Source organism: Bactrocera oleae, chromosome 4, assembly GCF_042242935.1.
Source record: "Bactrocera oleae isolate idBacOlea1 chromosome 4, idBacOlea1, whole genome shotgun sequence".
Classification (NCBI taxonomy): domain Eukaryota; kingdom Metazoa; phylum Arthropoda; class Insecta; order Diptera; family Tephritidae; genus Bactrocera; species Bactrocera oleae.
Window position 1 is genome coordinate 22,422,923 of NC_091538.1, and position 24,735 is coordinate 22,447,657.

Genomic DNA, 24,735 nt, shown 5'->3' on the forward strand with positions numbered 1-24,735 from the left:
CATCTTCTTGCCTGTGATTGTAAATCATGAATGTAAAGCTTCGTACTTTTAATTAAAATATAATATAAGAAACACCTAAGCTCGGGTGTAACGAAACATTTTATATTCTTGCAACTTGCAAGGATCAAAGCCGAGGAAATACCTTCAGATGTAGCAAAACTTTATATTAAAAAATGTTGCGAAAGAATTCAACTTTTATTGTTCGACGAAATCATGAATGAATTACAATTAAATTTGATATTTTATAAAATTATATTATATGTCATACATTTAATTAGTTTTATAACTATATTTTACTTCCCGTCATCGAAAATTATATTAAAATCATCCTCAAATGATACCTGACAAAAACTCAATCGAAGAGGCTAAATTTAATATATAGAGTTGAAGTGCAAAACGTCCACCAGAAGATCGGAATCGAAGATATTAGGAATATAAGATTAAGACTGCTTTCATGTTCAGCGCTAAACTATTAGTATGATATGGTTTGTTGGATTAAACAAAAGTATATCCAATATTATATGTTCAGATAATTTTTCTCAATTTATAGGTATATGGGAGATAGGTGTAGTATTGACCGGATTTTCTATTAAGGTTCCTCACATACCATTAACAACATACTTGTATTCAAGTCCCAGATATCGAAAATGTGAACCCCAGAACCTATGGCTGACTTTTTACCGAAAATATCAATGTGTGAGACATATAATTGAAATTAATAGAGAATAATATTCCGATATAAGTTTGTCTTTTCGTTAAAGATGAGTTTAATCGAGTCAATATTTCCCTTAACCCACATATAAGTACCTAATAGAAACGTATATATCGGTGAATATGTGAGTGCCACGCTTATCGTCGATGTAAAATTTAGTGTCTCTGGCGCATTAGTTATTGAGCGCACTTTTAGTAGTTTTTACAAAACCACTATATATGTAGTGGTAATCATCCGATTCACCTATATTCATACTGTCGCAAGAGGTGTCCAAATGATTTGTTCTGTGCAAATTTGGGTGATATAAGAGGCGGGGCCACATCCACTTTTTTAAAATATTTAAACCACAGATGCCCTTTATTATTGCAATTCTTTGTACTAAATTACAGTTTTGTGTCTTAATTTGCGGCTTAGTTATTGCAATTTATAGGTTTTCCATTAATGGCGTTTTGTTGACATGGCAGTGGTCCAATTTCGCCCATCTCATCCTCCCGATTCGATCAAGGAACGCGTGTACAAGGTGCCATGAAGATATCTAAATTCTTACGGACAGACAGACACACGGAATACAACTCGTCTTGTTATCCTGATCCTTTATATATATATATATATAACTTCATATCTATCTCGATTAGTTTTAAGTGATACAAACAACCGTTGGGTGAACAAAACTATTATATTTTGTAGCAAGTTGCAAGATTATAAAAATCCCATATATCACTTTACCTTGCGAGAGAATATATACGAAAAAGTAGATGTTTACAAAAAAGTACAAAAGGGGATATTTACAAAAATGTATACAACAAATGGAGATTTTATTAAAGTTTCGTGTCAGAAGGGGATATTCTGTTTTTTTAGAATTTTGTATTTTTGTCGAGCTACAACATTAATTAGAACAATGTAATGACATAGTTCCTAGATAGAAATATTACTTTTCAGAAGGTCTGTTATTATTTCCATTATAACGTTTTCTCATTTTGTGAAAAATAAGTTAAGATGTAGATATCCCCTTTTGAAAAGACACTCATCAAATGTTTTGGTAGAATATGAAATTATTTTTTCATAATTTTTTAAAATTTTCATATTATGTGACAGATAATATTACATTTTTTTATAAAAAATGCTTCATTGTCGTATTCACAATTCAGGGGAAATATAATATTTTAACTGGTTGATTTGCACTATAGTGAGGAAAGTATTAGCAGTTTAGGTGAATAATTTCTAGCAGTTTTTGGATAATACCATAACGTATACAGTATAGGTTAACCTTTTTTCTGGGTTTGGGAGCAAACAATTTTTTTTCGACACATTAAGTTATAAGTATAAAAGTAATTTCTCCGTTTTTCGAAATAAACCTCCGAAATGGAAATATTTGCCTACTAAGTTCGAAATTGAGTTCATTTCGCGTATACGCGTTATAATTTACAATAAAAGGATCAATTTCGAACTTCGAAGGCAAATATTTCCATTTGGAGACTAACTACGTACAACGGAAGAATTACTTTCTAATTATAACTCAATCATCCGAAAAAACTTAGTTTAATAAAAATCATCAGCGAATAAAAAATCTATTAATATATTTCCGGAAGATGTGTCGCCAAGAACACAAAGGTAAAAAGCCTAAAAGAATATGAGAGATGTATGTGTATGTATTTTCAATTACACAGACTAATAATATGGCTCAAGCTCTCATACTAACTCCGTTACTTTTCATGTGCTTGATTTTTATCAAAATAAATTGCCATTTAATTTATTATATAGGCATTAACACTGAAAAAAGGGAACCGAAAAGTGCAATTTATTCTATAAATATGGGAAGAGAAACACGTCTTGATAGAAGAGAAACCATAAAATCGATGATTTACCTGTATTAATTAGTCCCATATCAGCAGTATTTAAGATAAAAATAACTTCTACTTATTTCTGCTATACAAACACACATTCATATGTAATTTAAACTAAAAACTTATACATGTGTACATATGATTATAAGTACGCATATGAAATATCGATACACATACAAGAGTATGCTTATATGGAAGCCTATATGTAGGTATATTTGCTGTTTTTTCTTTGTCAGGATTTTCATTTTTTTTGTTTGCTTTCACTTACAAGCAATCAATCACTTGATTTAGCCACACTTTGCTTTCTTTTAAATTTGGTTTGTTTATGGTATTTTTGTCATTATTTTTTCAGGCATTTGAAACTGCAATTTTATAACGACGTGCCATTAGCGTCATTGTCTGAGAGTCGAATGAAGCAAACGATGAAGGGAGATGACGGCAAGGCACAAGCAGGCCCAGCGTTATAGCGACTTAATTTCCAGGTCACGTAAAGTGTCAATGTTCATCTTGTTTTCCCCACATGCAGCGCATATCTATGTTACAATACATACATATGTATGTCTATGATTGTAAACATGACCCTTCATTCGTCTATATCCTATGAATTAAATAGTATTTATGAAACGTATATATAAATATGTAATTTATGTATATGTAAATATTAAAGCATTTCTATGAATTAATTGAAATTATTTTATCGACTTAATTTCGCTAGAATATTACACTTATTGACCAATATCAACCAATCAACCGAAATCCCTATATTGGGTTCAAGGAAAGGTCTGAACTGATTGCAATTACATTGGACATTAATCTGAAGTTTGCTTGTGAAAATGTTTTTACGCAATGTCAGTAAGATAAATCACACATCGATCGATATTCCCAACATGTCGTCCACTCCAATAAAATCGTCAACTATCATCGGAGATATAAAATATATAAAAATAATAAATGCAAACTGAGTTTTTTAGTGATTACGTTTCTCTACATCTGTAGGTTATACATATATGTACGGAATGTTGTCCTTCTGCTAGCAGACATAACCAAAAGTCAAATTTCGTTTCAATGTGACTAGTTTCTATTTTGATCCTATAAACTTATGAAAAATAATGTTAGGTTCTTTTTTATTTTAGATAACGATATGTAGTGGGAAGTGGGGTATTTCGGGAACTGATTTCACTCATTAACAACGTTTATTTAATTTTGCTAAAATATCTAACATATTGCCCGATATATACGATTATAGATTTTAACCAAAAGTTTGAAATTTTTATATTACGTGCATATATGGGGGCTAGGGAAGTATATGTGCGATATGTTTGATTCAAAGTTAGCCATAATCACTGAGGTGCTCATAATTGATAGCTGGCGTTTGAAAAGTTATAGTCCGATCTCGACCATTTTTAAATGATCGATGGCTTACCTTACATATACTATTTGAACAAATTATTCCGATATCTTCTTTGGTGCGGTATATTCAATGCAAGAACTTTATTTTTATCGGTCAGTTTGTATGACAGCTATATGCTCATAAAACAAGTTTCCATACGAGGACTTTTTTAGTTTTGATCATTCAGTTGTTATGGCAGTAATATCTTTTAGTGATCCGATATCATGGGTATCTATACATATCCCGATATAGATTAGAGGTAAATAAATTAAGTGAGAATATGCTATTCATTGAGTCTGATAACTAGATATTGGATACGATCGGAATCAAGTCCTTATAAGGAGAACTTTTTTATTTCACAAGATGTCTTCATTAAATTTGTCATAGCTTATTATAAAAGACAACGCTACAATATTCGAAGAAAATTTCAAGATCGGACTACTATATGCTATAGCTGTCTTATAAACGGAACGATCGAAATCAAGTTCTTGTATGAAAACTTCTTGATTTGTGAAGGGTATTCAGCTTCGGTGCACCGAAGTTAACGTTTTTTGTTTGTTTTATTTTCAATATACATACATACAAGTAAATCTGTGATTACCAAATTAGAACATGCACCATTTTAAATTATATTTAATAAAGAAATTTTTACTATATATTTCTATCTCTATTCCTTTCTATTTCTTTTTCGGTAGTTCAAAACTAGTCGGTTTACTCCATAATGAACTAGATATATTTTCGTCTTTTTTGACTAGTATAAGTTTGGTATATTTCTGACGAAAATCAGAACATCTCGTATCCACCAGTTAAACAAATACTGACAGAGGATACGTAAAACTGTTTTATACTCGAATGTAAGTGTGCTTCAACATAATTTCTTTTGCAGGCCTTCAGAGAAGTGCAATTTAGTATAGAATGTATGGAGGATCTAAGCAAGAGAAACATAAGTTGTAGATAAATGCAAATAATGCAATTCAGGCAATGCGAATGTCTTATAATCGAAAGTAAATGCAAAAATAATATAAAGACTGACAAAAGCTGTGTAGACGATAAGCACACGACCTAAAAGCATGCGACATTCGTGAACATGCAATGTTGGAAAATTTGAGTTCGCCGGATTAGAGTAAATTTAAATATATAACAAGTAAGGAAAGGCTAAGTTCGGATGTAGCCGAACATTTTATATTCTCGCAAAGTCAAATAGTATACTCGTTTGAGATTTCTTTGTGGATTGACTGATATTTTCGGTAGAAGGTCAACTATAGGCACTGGAGTCCACATATTTAGTACTTAGGGGCTTAAACAGTTTTGGTTCGATTTAGACAATTTTTAGCCACAAGGTGGCATACTTTAATCGCATTATTCACGCAAAGTTTTATCCCGATACAGTCATTCTTGCCTGATTTGCATAGTGGAAAGTGAAAGAATCAGATGGAATTTAAAATAGTGTTATATGGGAAGTAGGCGTGGTTGTAGTCCGATTTCGCCCATTTTCGCACTATGACATAGAAACATAAAAAGGACGTTATGCACCGAATTTGGTTGAAATCGGTTGAGCAGATCTCAAGATATGGGTTTTCAATTAAAAGTGGGATGTGCCACGCCCACTGTCTAATTTTGAACGCGGTTCCTATAAAGTCATCTCATGCCATCCAAGAGATAAAATTTAATGTCTCTGGCGTGTTTAGTGCTTGATTTATCGCGCTTTTAGTAGTTTTTAACAGTACCGTTATATGGGGAGTGGGCGGAGTTGCCACCCGAATTCAACTATTTTCACACCGTCAACAGAAGTGCTAAAAACATTTGCTTCCAGTGAATTTTGTTATTATAACGTTAGCGGTTTAGGAGATATGTACATTAAACCTATTAGAGGCGGGACCACGCCCACTTAAAAAAAAAATTTAACTGCAGATGCCCCTCCCTAATGTGATCCTGTGTACCAAATAACAGTCTTGTATCTTATTGCGGAGCTTAGTTATGGCAATTTATTTGTTTTTGATTAATAGCGTTTTGTGGGCGTGGCAGTGGTCCGATTACGCCCATCTGCAATACCAACCGTCTCACGGTACCAAGAAACATGTCTAGCAAGTTTCATAAAGATATCTCAATTTTTACTTAAGTTAGAGCTTGCACGGACGGACGGACAGACGGACGGACGGACAGACAGTCACCCGGATTTCAACTCGTCACTTCATCCTGATCATTTATATATATATAACCCTATATCTAACTCGATTAGTTTTAGGTGATACAAACAACCGTTAGGTGAACAAAACTATTATACTCTGTAGCAACAGGTTGCGAGAGTATCAAAAAGAGTGACAATTGTTTTTGTTGAACTTTTTTTGTCACACATTTCAAAGGAATAGGATTTCAATTCCTGGTTCCCCTATTGCCAATAGATGGCGTTGTGTGCATCAAGTTGTGGGACACAGCACACTGATCACATCTGACAACACAGTTTTATATCTTTTTATCTTCACATCGCCATTTGCGGGAATATTTTTCGATTATTTAAATTCACAAAAATTAAATTCACATAGTTTTTATCGAAATATTCAATATTATTAAATGCTTTCAATTTCATCAAAAATATACTATAATAACATATAGTTAAAATGTTGTCGTATGTTTTTGCGATTATTTGTATTATATTATATGTACATATATATTTTAAGCAACATAACGGATTTGATGGTAGATTTACTGAGGTTTTCTTCTGTATTTCAAAAAGCCAAATATAATAATTTCCAAGTACAATAGTAAAACTATTCCATATATCTATCTATTAAAAATCACACTTTAATTCTATTTGTCATAGGATCCAGTTTAGTCGAATATTAATAGAAAAATTGCGAACATAGTAGTGTATAATTGTATTTATCAGTAACGCGCCAACACAGCCTCAGAATTGTTGAGAAGAAGCAAAAAATGTGCTATAAAATTTTTTTCGAAAATCTTGAAAGTTTTCATTAATCTTTTCTAATAAAATACTTTCTTTTACATTTCCTTTATTCAAATCTCTTCCTTTATTCAAAAATGCATATTTCGATCAGCTGATCTCAGCTAAGTGAAAATATTGACATGACTATTTTGTTACTTCAATGCCTATACCTTCTGCTCAAATATAAACGAGACTCAATAGAGCTCAATAAAACAAAAACGGTTAATTATTCTTCAATATTTATTTTATCCCCTACAAAATAGTCACCATTAAAGGCGATACACATATGCCACCTTTTTTTCCAATCTTTCTAACACTTCTGGTAGGCCGCTTTAGGTATGGCTTTCAGTTCCTTCTTCGAATTCTCTTTTATGACTTCAATCGACTGAAAATGCTTTTCACGAAGCGGCAATTTGAGTTTAGGGAAAAGAAAAAAGTCACACGGTGCCATGTGAATACGGTGCTTGCGGAACAATATTTACGTTGTTTTTGGTCAAATAATCGCGTACAAGACGAGACGTATGAGCTGGATTTTGGAACAAGTCGAGCAGACACACGTCTCATGCCCAAAACATCGTGAATAATGCTATGAGCGGATCCATTTGATATGTTGAGCTCACTAGCTATCTCTCTTTCAGTCACACGACGATTTTCCAACACAATTTTCTTTACTTTTTCGACGTTTTCTTCGTTTATTGACGTTGCTGGACGACGATCATGGGGCAAGTTCTCCAGCGATGTACGGCCGTCCTTGAACGACTTATACCAATCAAAAATACGTGCACGTGATAGGCAAGACTCCCCATATGCCTTCTGCAACATTTTCATTGCGTCCGTCGCACTTATTCCATTGGAATAACAAAATTTCAAACAAACACTTTTTGCTCAACGTTAATTTCCATAGTAAAATTCGAAAAACACACTCGAGGTTGACTTGTTTATAGTGCCTTAAAAAAAAAACTATATGACAGATCGCGCTCAAATTTGACATGTAAACATATAACAGTCCTGCCAACCTAAGCAAAAAAAGTATGGCCATATGTCATGTCCTTGTCGAGTTATGGATAAATATATTTGAGCAGAAGGTACAATAGTCCATTGCGTACAATAAAAGAAGAAAGAAGTTTGTTTATTAACTAGTAACTATCATTAGCTAGCCGAGTTTCTGCCTGAAAAGCATTTCTTAACCCAAAAAACGAGTGGAAGTGAAGGCGCAGAGACAGCTGCTAGTTACTGTTTATGTTAACAATTATGAATTGTAAAAATACAAATTCTATGAATTAAATTTCATTCTGTTGATACGATGTGATAATTACAAACAACATTTTGATATTTTCTGGCTAATTCCTGCAAGTTTTACGTTTCTTAATTTTTCATTATTTCACATTTTTGATCTCCCTGATAGCTTGCAGTTACTAAGAGTTATGAAACAACCTTATTATTGTCAAAAATTTAACACATCTTATATTACCCGGCCGGAGTACTGCGTTTCTTTTGCACCAGAGATTTAAATAAAAGGAATGTAAAATAAAAACTTTTGTTGTGGAAAAGTATTTTTAATGGAATATAATAATGAAAAACTTTTAAGAATATTTTCGTGACAAAAGTTTATTTCATACATACATATGTATTGTATATTTACAATATTTTTCTGTACAACCTCTGATATAGTACTGTATTTATCAATGACCTTAATTACAACTATATAAAATTCACAGTATACAAAATCGAAAAAGCAGGAGCTTTTTATGAGCCTTACACAAATATTTTCTAAAAAATTTTAATAAATCGGAAGTATTTATTATGTTTTGATGCAATAAGTAAATTTTGAAAAAAGCTTGGTAAATTCAACTTTTACAAATTTTAATAATTGACCAATTGAAAAATTATCACAAATATATATAATATAGTAAAGTTATATATTTTGTATCACCGAAATTAAGAGAGTGTCAAAAAATCTTTTGTCGAGCAGCATCGTCAATATCAATAAAAACTATGCACGCTGCTATTGATCAATGACCAAATCGTTTAAGGCTTGTGTAAAGCAAAAGGTCACCACTTCGAATAAAATTTTGTACATCGCTCATTTAATATATGCATTATAAAATAACATTAAAATTATTAAAAATGTATTACATACGTTGGTCTAAAGAATTTAGAGATCCGTATATTACTAAAACACTTTATACAACTTTGGTTAGACCTATATTGGAATATGGCTCTGTTGTATGGAACCCTAGCTACCAAATCCATTCTGACAAGTTAGAGTCTGTTCAAAAACAATTTTTACTTTTCGCCTTAGCGCATTTCCGATGGGATTCTAGGGTAAGTCTACCTCCATACACTAGTCGTTTAAAACTTATTCATTTACCTACACTTTCTAGTTGTAGGGAAATGCTTGGCATAATATTCTTAGTGAAAATTTTGAATGGAACAGTTTGCAGTTCTTTTCTCCTGTCTGAAATTAAATTTAATATCCCGGTTCGCCTTTCGAGGCAGTTTAGACCTTTACTGCTACAGTACAATTCAAAAGTTTACCTAAACTCATCAAATGATGAAACAAGTTTATGGCGATGATTGTCTATCCCGTAGCCGTATTCACGAGTGGTTTAAACGTTTTCAAAGTGGCTTGAGGACATAAATGAGAAATGAGTCGAAACCCAAAAAATCGCGCCTGGAGAAGTCAAAAGTGAAGACAATGCTGATTTGTTTTTATGATTCCAAGGGTATTGTCCACAAAGGACTTGTTCCACCCACCCAAAACGTTAATCCGTATTCGACGTGTTCGGCCCGAATATCGCGAAGATGGAAGTTGGCGTTTGTTGCACGATAATGCGCCGCCTCATCGATCGACGCATGTGGCCGATTATTTGACCAAAAATCTAATTTTACCAATCAACTACTCCCCGTATTCACCTGATATGGCACCGTGCGACTTCTAACCTTTCGGAAAACTACATTTGGCTATGAAAGGAAACTGCTATGCTGACGTTGATGCCATCCAAAAGGCGACGACCGCCATCCTCAACGCTATACCGACAAATGACCTAAAAAAGTCATTCGATAACCTTCTTGAACGTGCAAAACGTTGTATTCAGGCGGAAGGAGACTATTTTGAAGGCGACCAATAAATTAAAAAAAAAAAAATAATAATATTAATTTTTTAATAAAAGTCCTGAAACTTTTGAATTGCACCTTGTAAAATCCTGTAGATCAAATTTTGAACTAAACGAGCCATTCCGCCGTATATGTCATGATTTTAATTCTCATTCCAGCACATTTGTCTTATCTGACTCACTTTTCAAAATTAAAAAGGCTTTATTGTTTTCTCTTAGTAAATGAAAATGTAACAATTTATTATATTGTAACTTTAAATCTTGGCTGTTTTTGTTTCTGTAGCTGAGCAGTTTTAGATGTCAACACTTAAAAAACTCTCTTGACTTGTCTGACTCGGCTAATTCCGCACGTATGCGGATTGCGCCCCTCGCGTCGGTTGGGCGGGAGGAGGGTAATCGTTGGGTTATTATTATTATAATTGCATTTTTATAATGACCTGAACTTGTATATTAAAAACAACGTCAAATGAGATATATGTATATGATACAGACTTAATTAGAGAGCGAAATTTAGTATTATATATAATATAATATTTAAGTATATGATTATTTTTAATAAAAGTTGTCAAAGAATAATTTCATTAAAATATCGCACATACCATATTGAGCGACATAAAGGTATTAAATCATTTTCAAAGTCCGAAATCCCTATATTTCGTCTATGGAAAGGTCTGGAACATGTTTCTACGGAATTTTCTGAAGATAACTCACACAAATTGGGCTTAAAATCTGCCAAAACAACGTAAATCATTACATGTAGTACATTGGACCAGGGGTAATTAAACTAAAAAAGTATGTCTAATATTATACGTTCACTTAATTTTGTTAAGTTTTATTACATATTGCACGACATATACGGTATAAAGCAAACCGAATATTTGAAATTCATATATGAGATATATCTCACAAATATCTTGGGGTAGTTTTGACCAGATTTTATCCATTTTGGGCACTACAACATATTTTTACTAGAAAAAGGTGTTCTATGAGTTTTATTAATAAGCTTCACAGATTGACCGAAATATATTAGGTCAAGTAAAAAGTTCGTTCGGTTTTTATCTAAGAGATGGCGTTATTGTCCATAGTACTAGTGTTACGTGTCGCATCATGTCATACTATACGGCGCTGAAAACGTGTTTATTTGTTTTTGACAGTTTTTCGATTGATTTACTCAGTTCGTTGTGAGCGCTCGTCAAAGATGGACAACAACAAAGAGAAAATTCGGTATATTTTACAAATTTTCTTCGATCAAAGCGAAAAAGCAGTCAAAGCGGCTAAAAATATTAATTTAGTTTATGGGCCCGATACTGTAAACGAACGTGTAGCACAAGAGTGATTTGCTAGCTTCCGTTCCGGTAATTTCGATGTCAAAGATCTAATGCACCCACCTTATAGTCCGGACCTGGCACCAAGTAATTACCATCTTTTCCTGTCCATGGCGAACGCGCTTAATGGTGAGAAGTTGGCCTCAAGAGAGGCCTGTGAAAATTGGCTCTCCGAGTTTTTTGGCAATAGGGACGCAGTCTTCTACGAAAGGGGTAAAATGAAGTTGGCATCTCGTTGGCAACAAGTTTACGAACAAAACGGCGCATATTTGACTTAAATTTTTACTTTACCAATATTATATATGGTACATAAATAGTATAAAGATAACCGAAAGTTTCTTCATATTAGGTATATGGGAGCTAGGAGACCAATTTTATCTTTTGTTCGGTACAAGGGTACACTGTTATTAGGAAGACACGTATTCCTTATGGGGTTACATACAGTTAGAATATTCAAAAAATCGTTTTTTTAAATTTCATTTTCTTAATGTACATATATTTAAGAATACACACAGAAAATTTCATATCGTTCCGGTGTACATTTTCGAAGTTACACGCAAATTTGAAAAGGCGTTTCAGAGTTTTTTTCCATGTAAAGTGCATTCCAAACTTTAAAAGCATTTCCTCAGAATGGTGTTTTCAAAGTCGGTGGCCAACATTACTCGAAAACGGCTAAACCGATTAGTCTCAAGTTGTAATACAATCTTTTTCAATATATCCAGATTCTGGTGATCCTGGTGGCGTATTCACTTCCAAAACACAATTCTTCCGCTCTTTGCTTCAAATTTATTTTTAAGATATTAAGGTATTCATATTCATGGTGGACTCTATAACTTCCATTGGCCCACACCATTACCAGCTATGCACCCTCATATCATTACTTCTTCAACACCGTGCTTCACAGTATGCATCAGCATCGAGTGTAGTGCAGTGCAGAAGGATTCCTTAAAATTTTGAGCGATTTTGTTTGCAGTAAGTCGGGGGTTTTGCTTCACATTTTCTCTCACATAGTTACGTGTTTCACGCTATGCTAGTATTTTTGACCGACCTGGACGGGCTGAGATATAAAAAAAGTCAGTATGTTTGTAATTTTTTATTAATCTTTTTATGGAAGAATATGTTCTTTCAACAATTCGACCGATTTCACCGTATTCTTTCTTCTTCCATTGTTTAACCATTATTTTCCTTTCAGAGGATCCCTTTGTTTTCATTTAGGCGAGATTCGATGTTCTAAATTTAATAACATACTTAATAAAAAAAAATTGTTTAAAATTGCTACTTTTAGGAAAAGCAAGTAAAACTTTCCGACACTTTTACTCTTGGTTTTTACGCGAATAATTCCCATTTTACTACTTGTACGCAGACTTTTTCAACATAATCGGCCTGAGACTCAACATTCATTATTGGATAATATTGGACCGAATAGACCACTTCCAGCACGCAGTGAAGAAAATATAGCGGCCGTAGCTGAGAGTGTCCACGAAGACCGTGGAGAGTCAATTCGGCTCAGTTCGCAGCAACTCGGACTGCCGTATGGAACGACTTGCCGCATTGTACGTCGAGATCTTAAATTGAAATCATACAAAAAATACAGCTTGTGCAAAAACTGAAGCCGCTCGACCTTCTCAAGCGATATCTCTTCGCTCTATGGGCTCTTGAAAAGTTTCAAGAAGATCCGACGTTTTCGAGCCAAGTTTTGTTCAGCGACGAGGCCCATTTCTGACTCAAGAGGTATGTAAACAAGCAAAACTGCCGCATTTGGGACGAAGATCAACCTGAAGATTCCTGAAATCGTGAGCACGTGATCTCGGCGACATTTGGTTTTAACAAGACGGCGAGAAGAAAGTAGAAAACCTCGAAATAGATCACCCTATACTTAGCTTATGTTAAATATTTCAAAGTTAATACTTTACTACGATAAAAATGTAAAGTTTGCACGTATGTATTTATATCCCATAAATTTGTTACTTATTCTTTCAGCATTGAATATGTTTTTGTTTCTTTATATACTCTTACCAACATCTAACAAAAAAAAAAATAAACATGAGCAAAATATGCAGAGGTTAATTAAAAATTAAGAAAAATAACAATATACATATGTATGGTATATCCATTTGTCTGCGGTATGAGTTAGGCTGGGATGCCGGAGGCAATAATTATTGCTAAACATTGTCGAATTTATTGCTAAATATTGTTGAATTTATTGCCAGATAAAGCAATTATCGTAGACAATGTTTTTCGGCATTTTTTATCTTGACGAGTTCGAATAATGTTCTAGTTATTAAAACGTTTTTAACTTGGTTGAGGAGAAGCAAGTAGAAAATCTCATTTTTGGACGAATACAATTTTGGAATAACAAGTTTTACGAAACGTATTTCTTAATAAAGAACAGTTAAATGATTATTACAGAATAATCATTGATTCCAACGTGGAAATTTTTGTGTAACTGGCGTTGTATTGAACACTTGTGCCGAAAACATAAAAGAGGTTTCTGTTGTTACACGAAGTATATCATATTAAACTTTTGTTGGCAAAAGCATAAAGTAATCGAAATAAATAGGACATTTTTTACTTTCGTTTTTGGTTAAGATACACTTTATAGATATGAATAAAGTGAATCAAGGGAATGTGATGTGATCAAAGCACAAAGTAAACATTTGTGAATAAACCTAGGAGTTCCTTTGAGATGTCAATAATGTTCAATGATGTTAACTAACTCACTCAATTTAGTTTACGGAAATAAATAAATTTTCGCAATGTTTTCTTCCATTACTGACCATGTAGAACACTGTACCGTACTTTAATTAAAGTTACCATTGAAATATTTTCTACCAAATTTTATGTAGCATAATGACTTTAAAAAAGGAAGAAACTCTTATTTGTGTACTTAATTGCTGCAGCTTTCCCTAAAGTCAGTATTTGGAAAAACCATTAAACGGCTCTCGGATACTGATATGTAAAATAGTTTTCAGCTGCGATAAAATTTAAATATATTAACACGCCAACTGGGTTAAAATACTATACAATTAATTACTGATCTCGATTTTTATGAATAAAATTAAGCATTGTCCGAATGTACGACGTCGAGCGTTTGGTCCCAACAACGAGACATATGCATGTATATGAGCATATTATGGTAAGTTTGTTAAATACATACTTATTACTCGAACAGGAAGCAAATGTAATTTAATTTACCTTGGCTTATTAATTACAACTTCGCTTTCCATCAAAATTTTTTTCATAAAGTTTTCGTTATTTTCACAATATTAATTACTTGACAGTTACGTTTTTTTTTCAATGAACTCTTGTTGTATATGTACGTACTACACGTATACGCAATTGAGACAGAAATAGGCCAAGCTTACCGTTGGGATGCGCATTTTATCGATCAACTGACAATCGTCTTCCTAAAAGCCTCGTAAGTGAAACGGATTATGAACAAGTCATGAATCAAAGCCGGGAAATACCGCTCTTGTTTTAGCATGAGAAAGCTTCTCAAAAATTCTGGTAATGCTATAAACGGTAATATAGGTATGTCCCTAATTAACACATTGCATTTAATGCGCGTACCGAAGAGGCCGGCAAAGTTAGTTTGTCCTTAAGTTGTGTCTAACCTGGGGAAAGAACTTATGTTTCGGATTTCATAGTAACGCGCATATCATTTTCATGCACAATTTGAATTTGTCAGTCTGCTGGTAGTATTGCAAATTGAAATGAATTCATTGCTATATGCATGTTTCAAAGCAAATAACAATTAATATTTTAAATATGAAAATATTAAAGTAAACGATATTGACTTAATGAATCATATTAATGGCCAAAAACTTCCGTAAAATCATGGTTGACTCATAAATACATATATACATTAGGGTGGGTCACAGAAAACTAAAGTTTTTTCGCTTCATATTCTGAAAAATTGGTTTATAGACAAAAAGGCTCTCCAAGTATGAGCTCTTAATTGTAACTGGATGGTCTTCCGCCTTACCGTTATCTATTTTTATACCCTAAAAAGCGTATATTAAGTTTGTCACGAAGTTTGTAGCACCCAGAAGGAAACGTCGGAGATCCTATAAAATATATACAAAAATGATCAGCATGATGAACATAGATGATTTAGCCGTGTTCGTCTGTCTGTATATATACGAACTAGTCCCTCAATTTTAAAATATCGATATGAAGGTTTGCATCTATCCTTTCCTCACTAAGAAGCTGCTCATTTGCCAGAACGGCCGATATCGGACCACTATAGCATATAGCTGCTATACAAACTGAGCAATCGGAATTAAGTGCTTGTATGGGAAACTTTTTTATTTGACAACATATCTGCACGAGATTTGGCACTAGTTATTTCCTAAGGCAACAATGTTATCCCCACAGAAATTGTTTAGATCGGATGACTATAGCATGTAGCTGCCATACTAACTAAACGATCGGAGTAAAGTGCTCGCATGGAAACCTTTTACATTTGACGAGGTATCTTCACAAAATTAGGCATAGATTAATATTAAAGGCAACAATATATTCTCCGATGAAATTGTTTAGATCAGATCACTGCCATACAAAGTAAACGATCAGAATCAGGTTCTTGTAATGAACATTTGTATTTGTAAAGGGCTTATATATATTATAGCTTCGGTGCAACCGAAGTTAACGTTTTTTCTTGTTTTTTTATTATTAGATAGTGAATTAATATCTCGCTTCCAACTACTTAAAAAGATATCTCGTTTCATAGAATATATTAACGGTTGAAATTGGACCATTTTAAGGAAAATTTGTTTGTTTCATTTGAATTTTATAATTCAATGAAAAAACATCATTTTAAATCGCAAAGCTCATAGTCTTGTAGGAAAAATACTACACCACAAAGATGGTTTCATTTTATATTCTTACAAAAGAGTTGGACGAGTTCGTAGACGGTCGTAGTCGGTAATCGAAATTAATTATAAATTACCACAACTAAGCCGCAAATTAAGATATGGGAAGAATGGGCGTGGCACCGCCCACCTTATGTGAGTTAAAATATCCCCGAACCTACTCCATATAATATTACATAAGATTATTTTTACATTCCCATGTTACAGTGTGAAAACGGGCGAAATCGAACAGTAACCACGCCTACTTCCTATATAACATAACTTTGAATTCTTTCTGATTCTTTAACTTTCCTGTATTAAAATAAAGCACCAAAAATATATTAAGATAAACATTTATTATGTCCTAAATACACTGTATTCTTTTAATTTTAAATATCGAAGAGTAAACTTTATTTCGACTAAAAATCGAAAAAAGCCCAAATTTTCAATCAAAAATTCTCATATCAAAATGTCAGATGTTTTCAATAGATAAGCAAGCGTTATATTCGTTAAAATTTCTACTTTATGAACGCATAAAAAATACATATAATACATTACTATGGTAAGTTTTCTCAGAAAATGCAATTAAATATCCCACTATACGGTTCGCTGCTTTCACTTTTTACCATTTTTGGAGGTTTCTGCACTGGTATACTTTCCATAAACCTAAAAATTAACTGAAACTCTTGTATTAGTATAAGTATTCGTGTAAGGACAATAGATAACTGACAGTTTCTTAATAAACCGTTTAGCCGACGACCCCATCTATACTTACTTAGTGCTCACATGCTCAATACGATTTTACAAATTACGGCTATTGCGATTCTGCTCAGATGTTAAATGTCAAAAATGAAATGAATATAACTCTTTAAAACGACTCTAATACATTTACATATGTACATATGTATGTTAAATTTCAACCAAATCAAATCACATATTTAAACATTCGAAAAATTTTATGAAATCAATAAAAAGAATAACCAAAAGGTGAGACTATTTCAGCTGGTACATTCTTCGAATTTTTCCTTCTCCTATCCCTTTTAAAGTAATTAGATTTAAAAAAAATCATAAAAGTTTATATTTACGTATATGTATTTTCTTTCAATAGATTTACCTTTTTTTTTGGTGGAAGTGTTTTATTAGCAATCTATTTTAGAAAATAATAAGCAAATTAGATAACAAAATTATATTCTGACTTATCTCGCTGGAGGTTGGCAAGAGTCCCCCACTGAACCCTCCCCGAGGGTGCCGACTGGAAATAGATACCACAGATTCACGACACAAGCGGGGACGGGCTGGTAACAGTCCGCCCCGGCCGAAGACGTGAGGAATCTAGCTAAGGTCAGACTTCTTATCTTTGTGTTCGATGTTCCTCAATAGCACAGCATACAGATAAGGAGCCTTACCATGGTCGGGGGTAAAGGGATGGATCAAGGTGTCATGCGACCCGTGCCGAGGATCAACCTGGCTGGGGGCCCTTAAATAGCCCAGTCTCGAACGGAGCTTACGGATACCTGGCGCCCTCCGTAATAAGATAGCCTTGCTTGCGCAACGGGGGCTATGCGCAAGTGGACATACGTTCCCCCACACTCGTGGGACCAAAAATGAACCAAAATGTAAATAAAGAAACGAAAACAAAAAATCGGAGAGAGCCCGGATCTCCAAGAAAAAAAGCCGGAGGGAGCGAGTTGCTCCCATAAAAGAGCAGCGTTTGGAGCGAGCTCAACTAACACGAAGAGGACAGGAGCGAAGCTTGGTCCAGAAGACAAGGCAAGCACTAGTAAAGGGGCAGAAGCTAAAGCTGGCCCACAGAAAGTGGTAGCGCTGAAGGCAGCCAAACTCAAACCCTGCGGCCAAAACACGGCTGAAAAGCAGGGGAGAGAGGAGATGCCAAAAGGTCTACCGCCGGAAGTGCATCTGCCAGGGAGTGGCCTGCATTTAGCATGCAGGACCCGTCAAAGGCAAAATATGCGGAGAGACGACGCGCCGCATACTTACTAAGGTTGGTAGAGCTAAAGCCGCCAACGAAAGAGGAGCTAACGAAGGAGCTCCAAGCATCAATTGACTGCGCGAGAGCAGTCATACCCAACTTCAAGTTGGAGCCGCCGGTAAAGGCAGCCAAGCGACAGAGGTCAGCTGAAGAGGCAAAGCCGTCAGCTAAGAGGCCGAAGACCAAGGGTGTAACGCCCGCAAAATCATTTGCAGAAGTGGCCCGGAACCGAATTGTCATTGGCGTTCTGGATGAGGGAGATCCCGAAGGAAGAATCCCCAGAGCCCAATGGAAATGGGTGCAGGCTGCGCTGACAAATGTGGCGCTGGAAGTGCTATTAAGCAATGCGGGTCCGCCACCGTCATGCGCAGATGCCGGCTGGTACCAGGGCCAGATCAAAATGATTGCGTGCGACGACGAAAGATCGGTCGCACTATACAAAGCTGCTATAGCCAAGGTGGGAGAGGTATACCCCGGGGCAAAATTGGTAGCAGTGGACAAGAAGGACATACCATCCAGACCAAGGGCAAGGGTATGGATTCCGGCTACACCAACTCAGCCGGACCAAATTATGCAGCTCATAAGAGCCTGCAACCCGAGCCTACCCACTGAAGGGTGGAGGTTTGTCAAGACATTTGAGGACAGCGTAGCGGAATCTGGCGTGGAGACCAAAAGGGCCACGATGCAGATCCTGCTGCTATTAACGAAAGAATCCATCGAACCGCTGGCGAAGAGTGGCGGGGAGATAAATTACGGGTTCACGAAAGTAAGGATAACGCCGTACAAGTCGGACGCCGATGCTGCAGACCATCTGGCATCGGGGAAAGAGATATGCGAAGTAGAGGAAGATCCCATGGAGTCCTCGAGCGACGCGGAAAGCATGGAGCAAGGTGAGTGTTCTTCTTCCGAGTCTGAGCTTGCGGCCAGACTCTCAAGCTTGTATACTGAGAAAGAGCTTTTAAGCGACTCTCAGGAAGACGCAGATATAACAATTGTTAATGCGTCTTCTACAAATTAATCTCCATCATAGCAAACTAGCTTCAGCAGCCCTAATTAACCGCGTGGCAATGGAACAGCCTGAATTTGTCCTCATTCAGGAGCCATGGGTTAATGGGGGGCGTATTTGCGGACTGAGGGCGCCGAACTATAAGTTGCTGATGGCTAACTGTGAAGGTAAAATCAGAGCCTGCATAATGGCAAAGAAAAACCTTAATGTTTTTATATTACATAATTACAGCAACAACGACACAGCAACAGTAAGCTGGGAAACGGGCTCAAGCAGTTACCGGCTAGTGTCGTGTTATATGCCGTATGAGCAGGAGCTGGTGCCACCTATGATGGTAAAAGAGGTGGTACGGGATAGCGAGGCATCCAAGTGCATGACGATACTTGGATGCGACTCAAATGCGCATCACACAATCTGGGGCAGCACAGATGTAAACGACAGAGGTGAGTGTCTCTTTAATTACCTACTAGGTACTAAGTTACTGGTGTGTAATAAGGGAAGCACGCCAACATTTATTACAAGAAACCGACAAGAAGTGCTGGATATCACACTTGTGTCGGAAGAACTAATTGACAGGGTAACCCAATGGAGGGTTCTCGAAGAACACTCCTTTTCGGATCACCGATATATCGAATGTACAATAGAGGAAAGGGCCGATAAAGGCATTAACTTCAGGAATCATAGGAGAACGAACTGGCAGGTGCACATGCAAGAGCTAGAGAAACGTATCCCTATGATTCTACCGTTTCAGCCCAATAGCAAGGAGGATCTAGATATCCTCGTTAATCGACTCACGGAATCGTGCCGGCAAGCACTAGAGGTGGCTTGTCCAATAACACGAAGCAGGGGTAGAATAAGGCCCCCCTGGTGGTCTCTAGAACTTAAAAAGCTACAGAAAGAATGCAGAAAGCAGTTCAATTTAGCAAAGCACTCCCAAGACGAGTCAGACTGGGATTATTATTACAACCTCCTTAGGTCATACAAAAAGGAAGTTAGGAAAGCAAAAAGAAATTCATGGAAATCGTTTTGCAATGATATCGAGAACACGGCGGAAGCGTCTCGACTTAGGAAAATAATGGCACAATCGGTGCATAGTATCGGGTATCTTCAGAAGCCAGACGAAGTTGGACGGTATCCAGTGAAGAGTCCTTGAGGCTACTAATGGATACCCACTTCCCAGGCAGCTCTGAAAGCCATACCGCAGAATATACTCAAGACAGTGGAGCAGAAATGAGCCCCACTCTCATAAACATAGTGTCAGAAAGCAACGTACGCTGGGCAATAAACAGCTTTAAGCCCTTCAAGTCGCCGGGATCAGACGGTATATTCCCGGCTCAATTGCAGCAGTCGCAGAATCACATAATGAATTGGCTAATTGCCATCCTTAAAGGGGTGCTGCAATTAAACTATATCCCTACACTTTGGAGGGAAGTCAAGGTAATATACATACCAAAGGCAGGCAAAAGCTCGCATACAAGTCCAAAGGACTTCAGGCCGATTAGCCTCTCCTCTTTCCTTCTAAAAATCCTGGAAAGACTTATAGAATTACATATTAGAAACAAACTGAAACCGGAAAAGTTGGCTGGTTCACAGCATGCGTATTCTAAAGGAAAATCCACAGAAACAGCACTAAGCTCTGTGGTGGCGGAGATTGAAAAATCTCTGGAAGTCAAAGAATACACTCTATTTGCCTTCTTAGACATAGAAGGAGCCTTCAATAATATCCAGCCTAGGGCCATACTGAGTGCGCTTAAGGATCTGGACATCTCTGAACCTCTCAGGAAATTAATTGAACAGATGCTCTTGAGCAGGTCAATAATTTCAACGATGGGAGCGTCAACGATGTGCAGATCTGTCCAAAGAGGTACGCCTCAAGGAGGCGTGTTATCCCCACTTCTCTGGGTCCTGACAATGAATAAGTTGCTGGTGGATCTAGAGAAGAAGGGGGTACATGTTGTGGCCTACGCTGACGATGTGGCAGTATCGGTCAGAGGCAAATTCCCGAATACTCTCGCAGACCTTATGCAAACGATATTGGACGATATAAATCGCTGGGCAGTATCGTGCGGATTAAATTTAAATGCTGGTAAGACAGAGATCGTATTGTTCACCAGAAAACATATTACTCCAGAAGTTACGGCGCCAATAATAAATGGTTGCAGACTAACAATTGGAGATAAGGCAAGCTACCTGGGACTAATCTTAGACAGGAAGCTCTCATGGAAACAAAACTTGGATGCTAGGGTGAATAAGGCAGCCACAGCACTCTACACCTGTAAAAGGATGGTGGGCCCCAAATGGGGACTTACACCTCGGGTAACTTATTGGCTCTATACAGCAGTAGTCAGACCAATCATGACATACGGTATATTGGTATGGTGGCCAGTAATGGAAAAGAAATACGCGGTAAAGCGTATGGAAAGCATACAGAGAGCAGCCAGCATATGCATTAGTGGAGCTCTTAGAACAACGCCAAGTCAGGCTCTTAACGTCATTCTACACTTACTGCCAACAGACCTGTTCTGTAAACAAGTGGCAGCAAAGTCAGCTCTTAGACTGAGGGAATCCTCCCAACTAGTCGCATGCGACAAGGGGCATTCAAGGATACTCAGTATATTCCCGTTTCTACCCAAAACCACGGATTTCCGTAATCCAACAGAACGGAAGCTAAATTCGGTCCACAATATTGCCTACCCCACAAGAGAGAAGTGGAAAAGGGGCGAGGTGGACAGGAATACAGAAATTAGCATCTACACGGATGGATCCAAACTGGATCATAGAGTGGGAGGTGGTGTCTTTTGCGCAGCATTAAACACCAACATCGCCTTCCGGTTGCCAGACCACTGCAGTGTTATCCAGGCGGAGATCACGGCAATTAAAGAAAGCCTAGTGGTATTGACAAAAAGTGTGCTCACAACAAGGAGCATATATATATACACGGATAGCCAAGCGGCCTTGAAATCACTCAAGTCTCCAATGGTTTCATCCAAGTTAGTGAAAGATTGTCTTGATCTATTAGAGGATCTGACATCCTACTTCACAATAAACCTGCAATGGGTTCCAGGACATAGCGATATTCCTGGTAACTGCGAAGCAGATGAACTAGCCAGAACAGGCACCACTTTGCAACTAACCCCTGAAAAAGAGAGTATCTTTATGCCTCTGGCAACTTGCAAACACCTAATCGGCAAATATGCTATAAATATAGCTGAGTCTCGGTGGAGACAATCAATAACCTGCACAACCAGCAGACTAACGTGGCAGGAATGGAGCGTGAATCGCACAAACCGACTACTAAAATTTAAAAGGAGTGATATAAGAACTCTGATAGGAGTACTAACAGGTCACTGCCTAATTGGCAGACATGCAAGTAGGCTAGGTGTACCATACAACGACTATTGTAGAAGCTGTCAGGAAGCAGAGGAAGAGGAGACTGTAAAGCATCTTCTATGCGAATGTAAAGCTCTATATAGGAAAAGAATCGCAACTATCGGTCGTGGATTCCTTGACGACGTATCAGAAGTTGCTAATATAAAATTATTTGTACTGATGAACTTCATCAGGAGCACAGGTTGGTTCAGGGAGGAGACGATAGAGTGAGGGAACATTAGTCCCGGTGGTATCACAATGGGCCTCCTATAGGCCTAGGTGCGTCATTGGACAGCCACTCTACCTACCTACCTATCTCGCTGGAGATCAATAATACAATAATATACAATCATATGTTCATATTTAATGTGTTTATATAAACAAATTTAAAAATACATTTAATATCGTAGTAATATATGTAATTACATATATTGTAATTAATTCCTAACTGGAAGATCTAGACTATTTTGTCTTTTGAGTCTAAAATTATCAATGCTGTCATCTAATAACATGACTGCTAAAGGGACTGGAGTGTGGCTTGAGGACAATAGAGCAGCATAAGTAGCAACTAAAATATTTTCAGTTTCAGGTATGTCAGATGTAAAAATGGTGTAAAGTATAAGGTCAAGTAAGCTGCCCTGTAGTACTTCAGCATTCATGGAACTTAAAAACAATAAAATGTGTAGCTATTTCGAACTCAAAACTTGCATAATTTTTGTTAATATAATATTATTTATAATTAACCATTTGGTGGTTCAAATAAAAGTGGAAATTACTTAATCGAGATCTATTAAGACGGCAATACTGTATTGTTTTGCCCATGGAGTCAAAAGTTAATTTACAAATCTTATCTTTTATATAAAAATTTAGAGAAAATCGTTTCCCGTTATTGCACCGACCAGATTGTTGTTGTCATGGAAGAAAAAAAGCTCAACGAGGACCAGACTGAATATAGTAAATTTGACTATACTGATTTGATAGGAGACTTGACATTCACCGAAGCCTCTTGAATTGCACATTCACACAAGCACACCTGCACACATATATATAGATACATATCGTATAAGTGCATATAATGCGTATAGGCATGCGTTTGGCATGAAGTATGCATAAGCAGAGCTATATACATACATGGATTGGTGTAATCTGAATTGCTTAATTGAATTTGGAATAAGTGGAATTTCATGTCACATCGGACAGAAGCCATGAGGTGGGTGGTTTCTGAATATTGGCTGCAGGATTTTCAGGAGATGACGGAGTTGTGTAGTCAAGCTCATTGCATCTGGTAGGCAGCAGTCTGTTGGCTCTAATAAGCGATTGAGGCGACATGCAAAATAACAATCTGACAGTTAGACGGACAGACAGACATATCGTATAAGTGATATTCAATTACATTTATGAGATGTTTTGTTGTTTTCAACGTTTTCCATTATGTTAATTGGATTGGTTGACTGTTTTCGCTGTTTTATTAAATTATTCTTCTTCGTTTAAAATATTTTAAATTCCACTACATAATTTAGCAGGCATAAGCGATACTTATGACATTTAAGGATGATCTTATTAAGTGTCTTGGTGATTCCACTTGTGGTGTTTGCATATATTAACTTTCGTGTGCCTCCAATTCAAATCAACAATTGCTAAAACACCTGAAGCCATATAGCATCGGAAATTCGGAATTGGATCGATTTAGTGAGGCAGCTGTATTGCCTCACGTTGCATCCTGGCACCTTTGACGCAAACTTGCAATCGTCTACGCTTTTATTCAACAGTTATATGTCTGTATGTGTGTGTACCGTATAAGCGTATCAGTTTTGGTGCTGTTATTGTGGATACCTTGTAACTTCAACATAGCAGCAAAGTTTTCAATGTCTGACCAATTTTTTGCCTGCAATCTATGCAACAGAAACGTGCAATACAACATGTACGAAAAGTCGAATGGCCGTTGAGGGTTGAGCGGTGGAAGACATTGTTTTGCATTCGGTTATACAGTTTAATTGTTGAAACAACAGTAAAAACGAATAACAGAATGAAAGCATAACGGAAAAGGAAGCTGCCACAGAGTTTGCGTGGAAAAATCATATAACTATAAAGTTTCACTTTATTTCCAGGAAGGAAATTTTTAATACACGCTTAAACAAAGTACATAAAACTGACCATAGTGAGGTTTCAAAATATTTAGGAAGTTT

General features: G+C 36.3%; 2 protein-coding genes across 2 annotated transcripts in view; one reads left to right on the forward strand and one right to left on the reverse strand.

The window, feature by feature from the left end:
- The window catches only part of Mmp2 (Matrix metalloproteinase 2), a 335,594-nt gene that overhangs the window by 252,133 nt on the left and 58,726 nt on the right, over positions 1-24,735 (reverse strand). The window lies entirely within an intron of this gene.
- LOC138856882 (uncharacterized) lies at positions 18,128-19,750 on the forward strand. The gene is made up of 2 exons (XM_070107766.1): positions 18,128-19,347; positions 19,412-19,750. Exon 1 carries the CDS (start codon positions 18,128-18,130, stop codon positions 19,190-19,192), a length of 1,065 nt encoding a protein of 354 aa, XP_069963867.1. The 3' UTR covers positions 19,193-19,347; positions 19,412-19,750.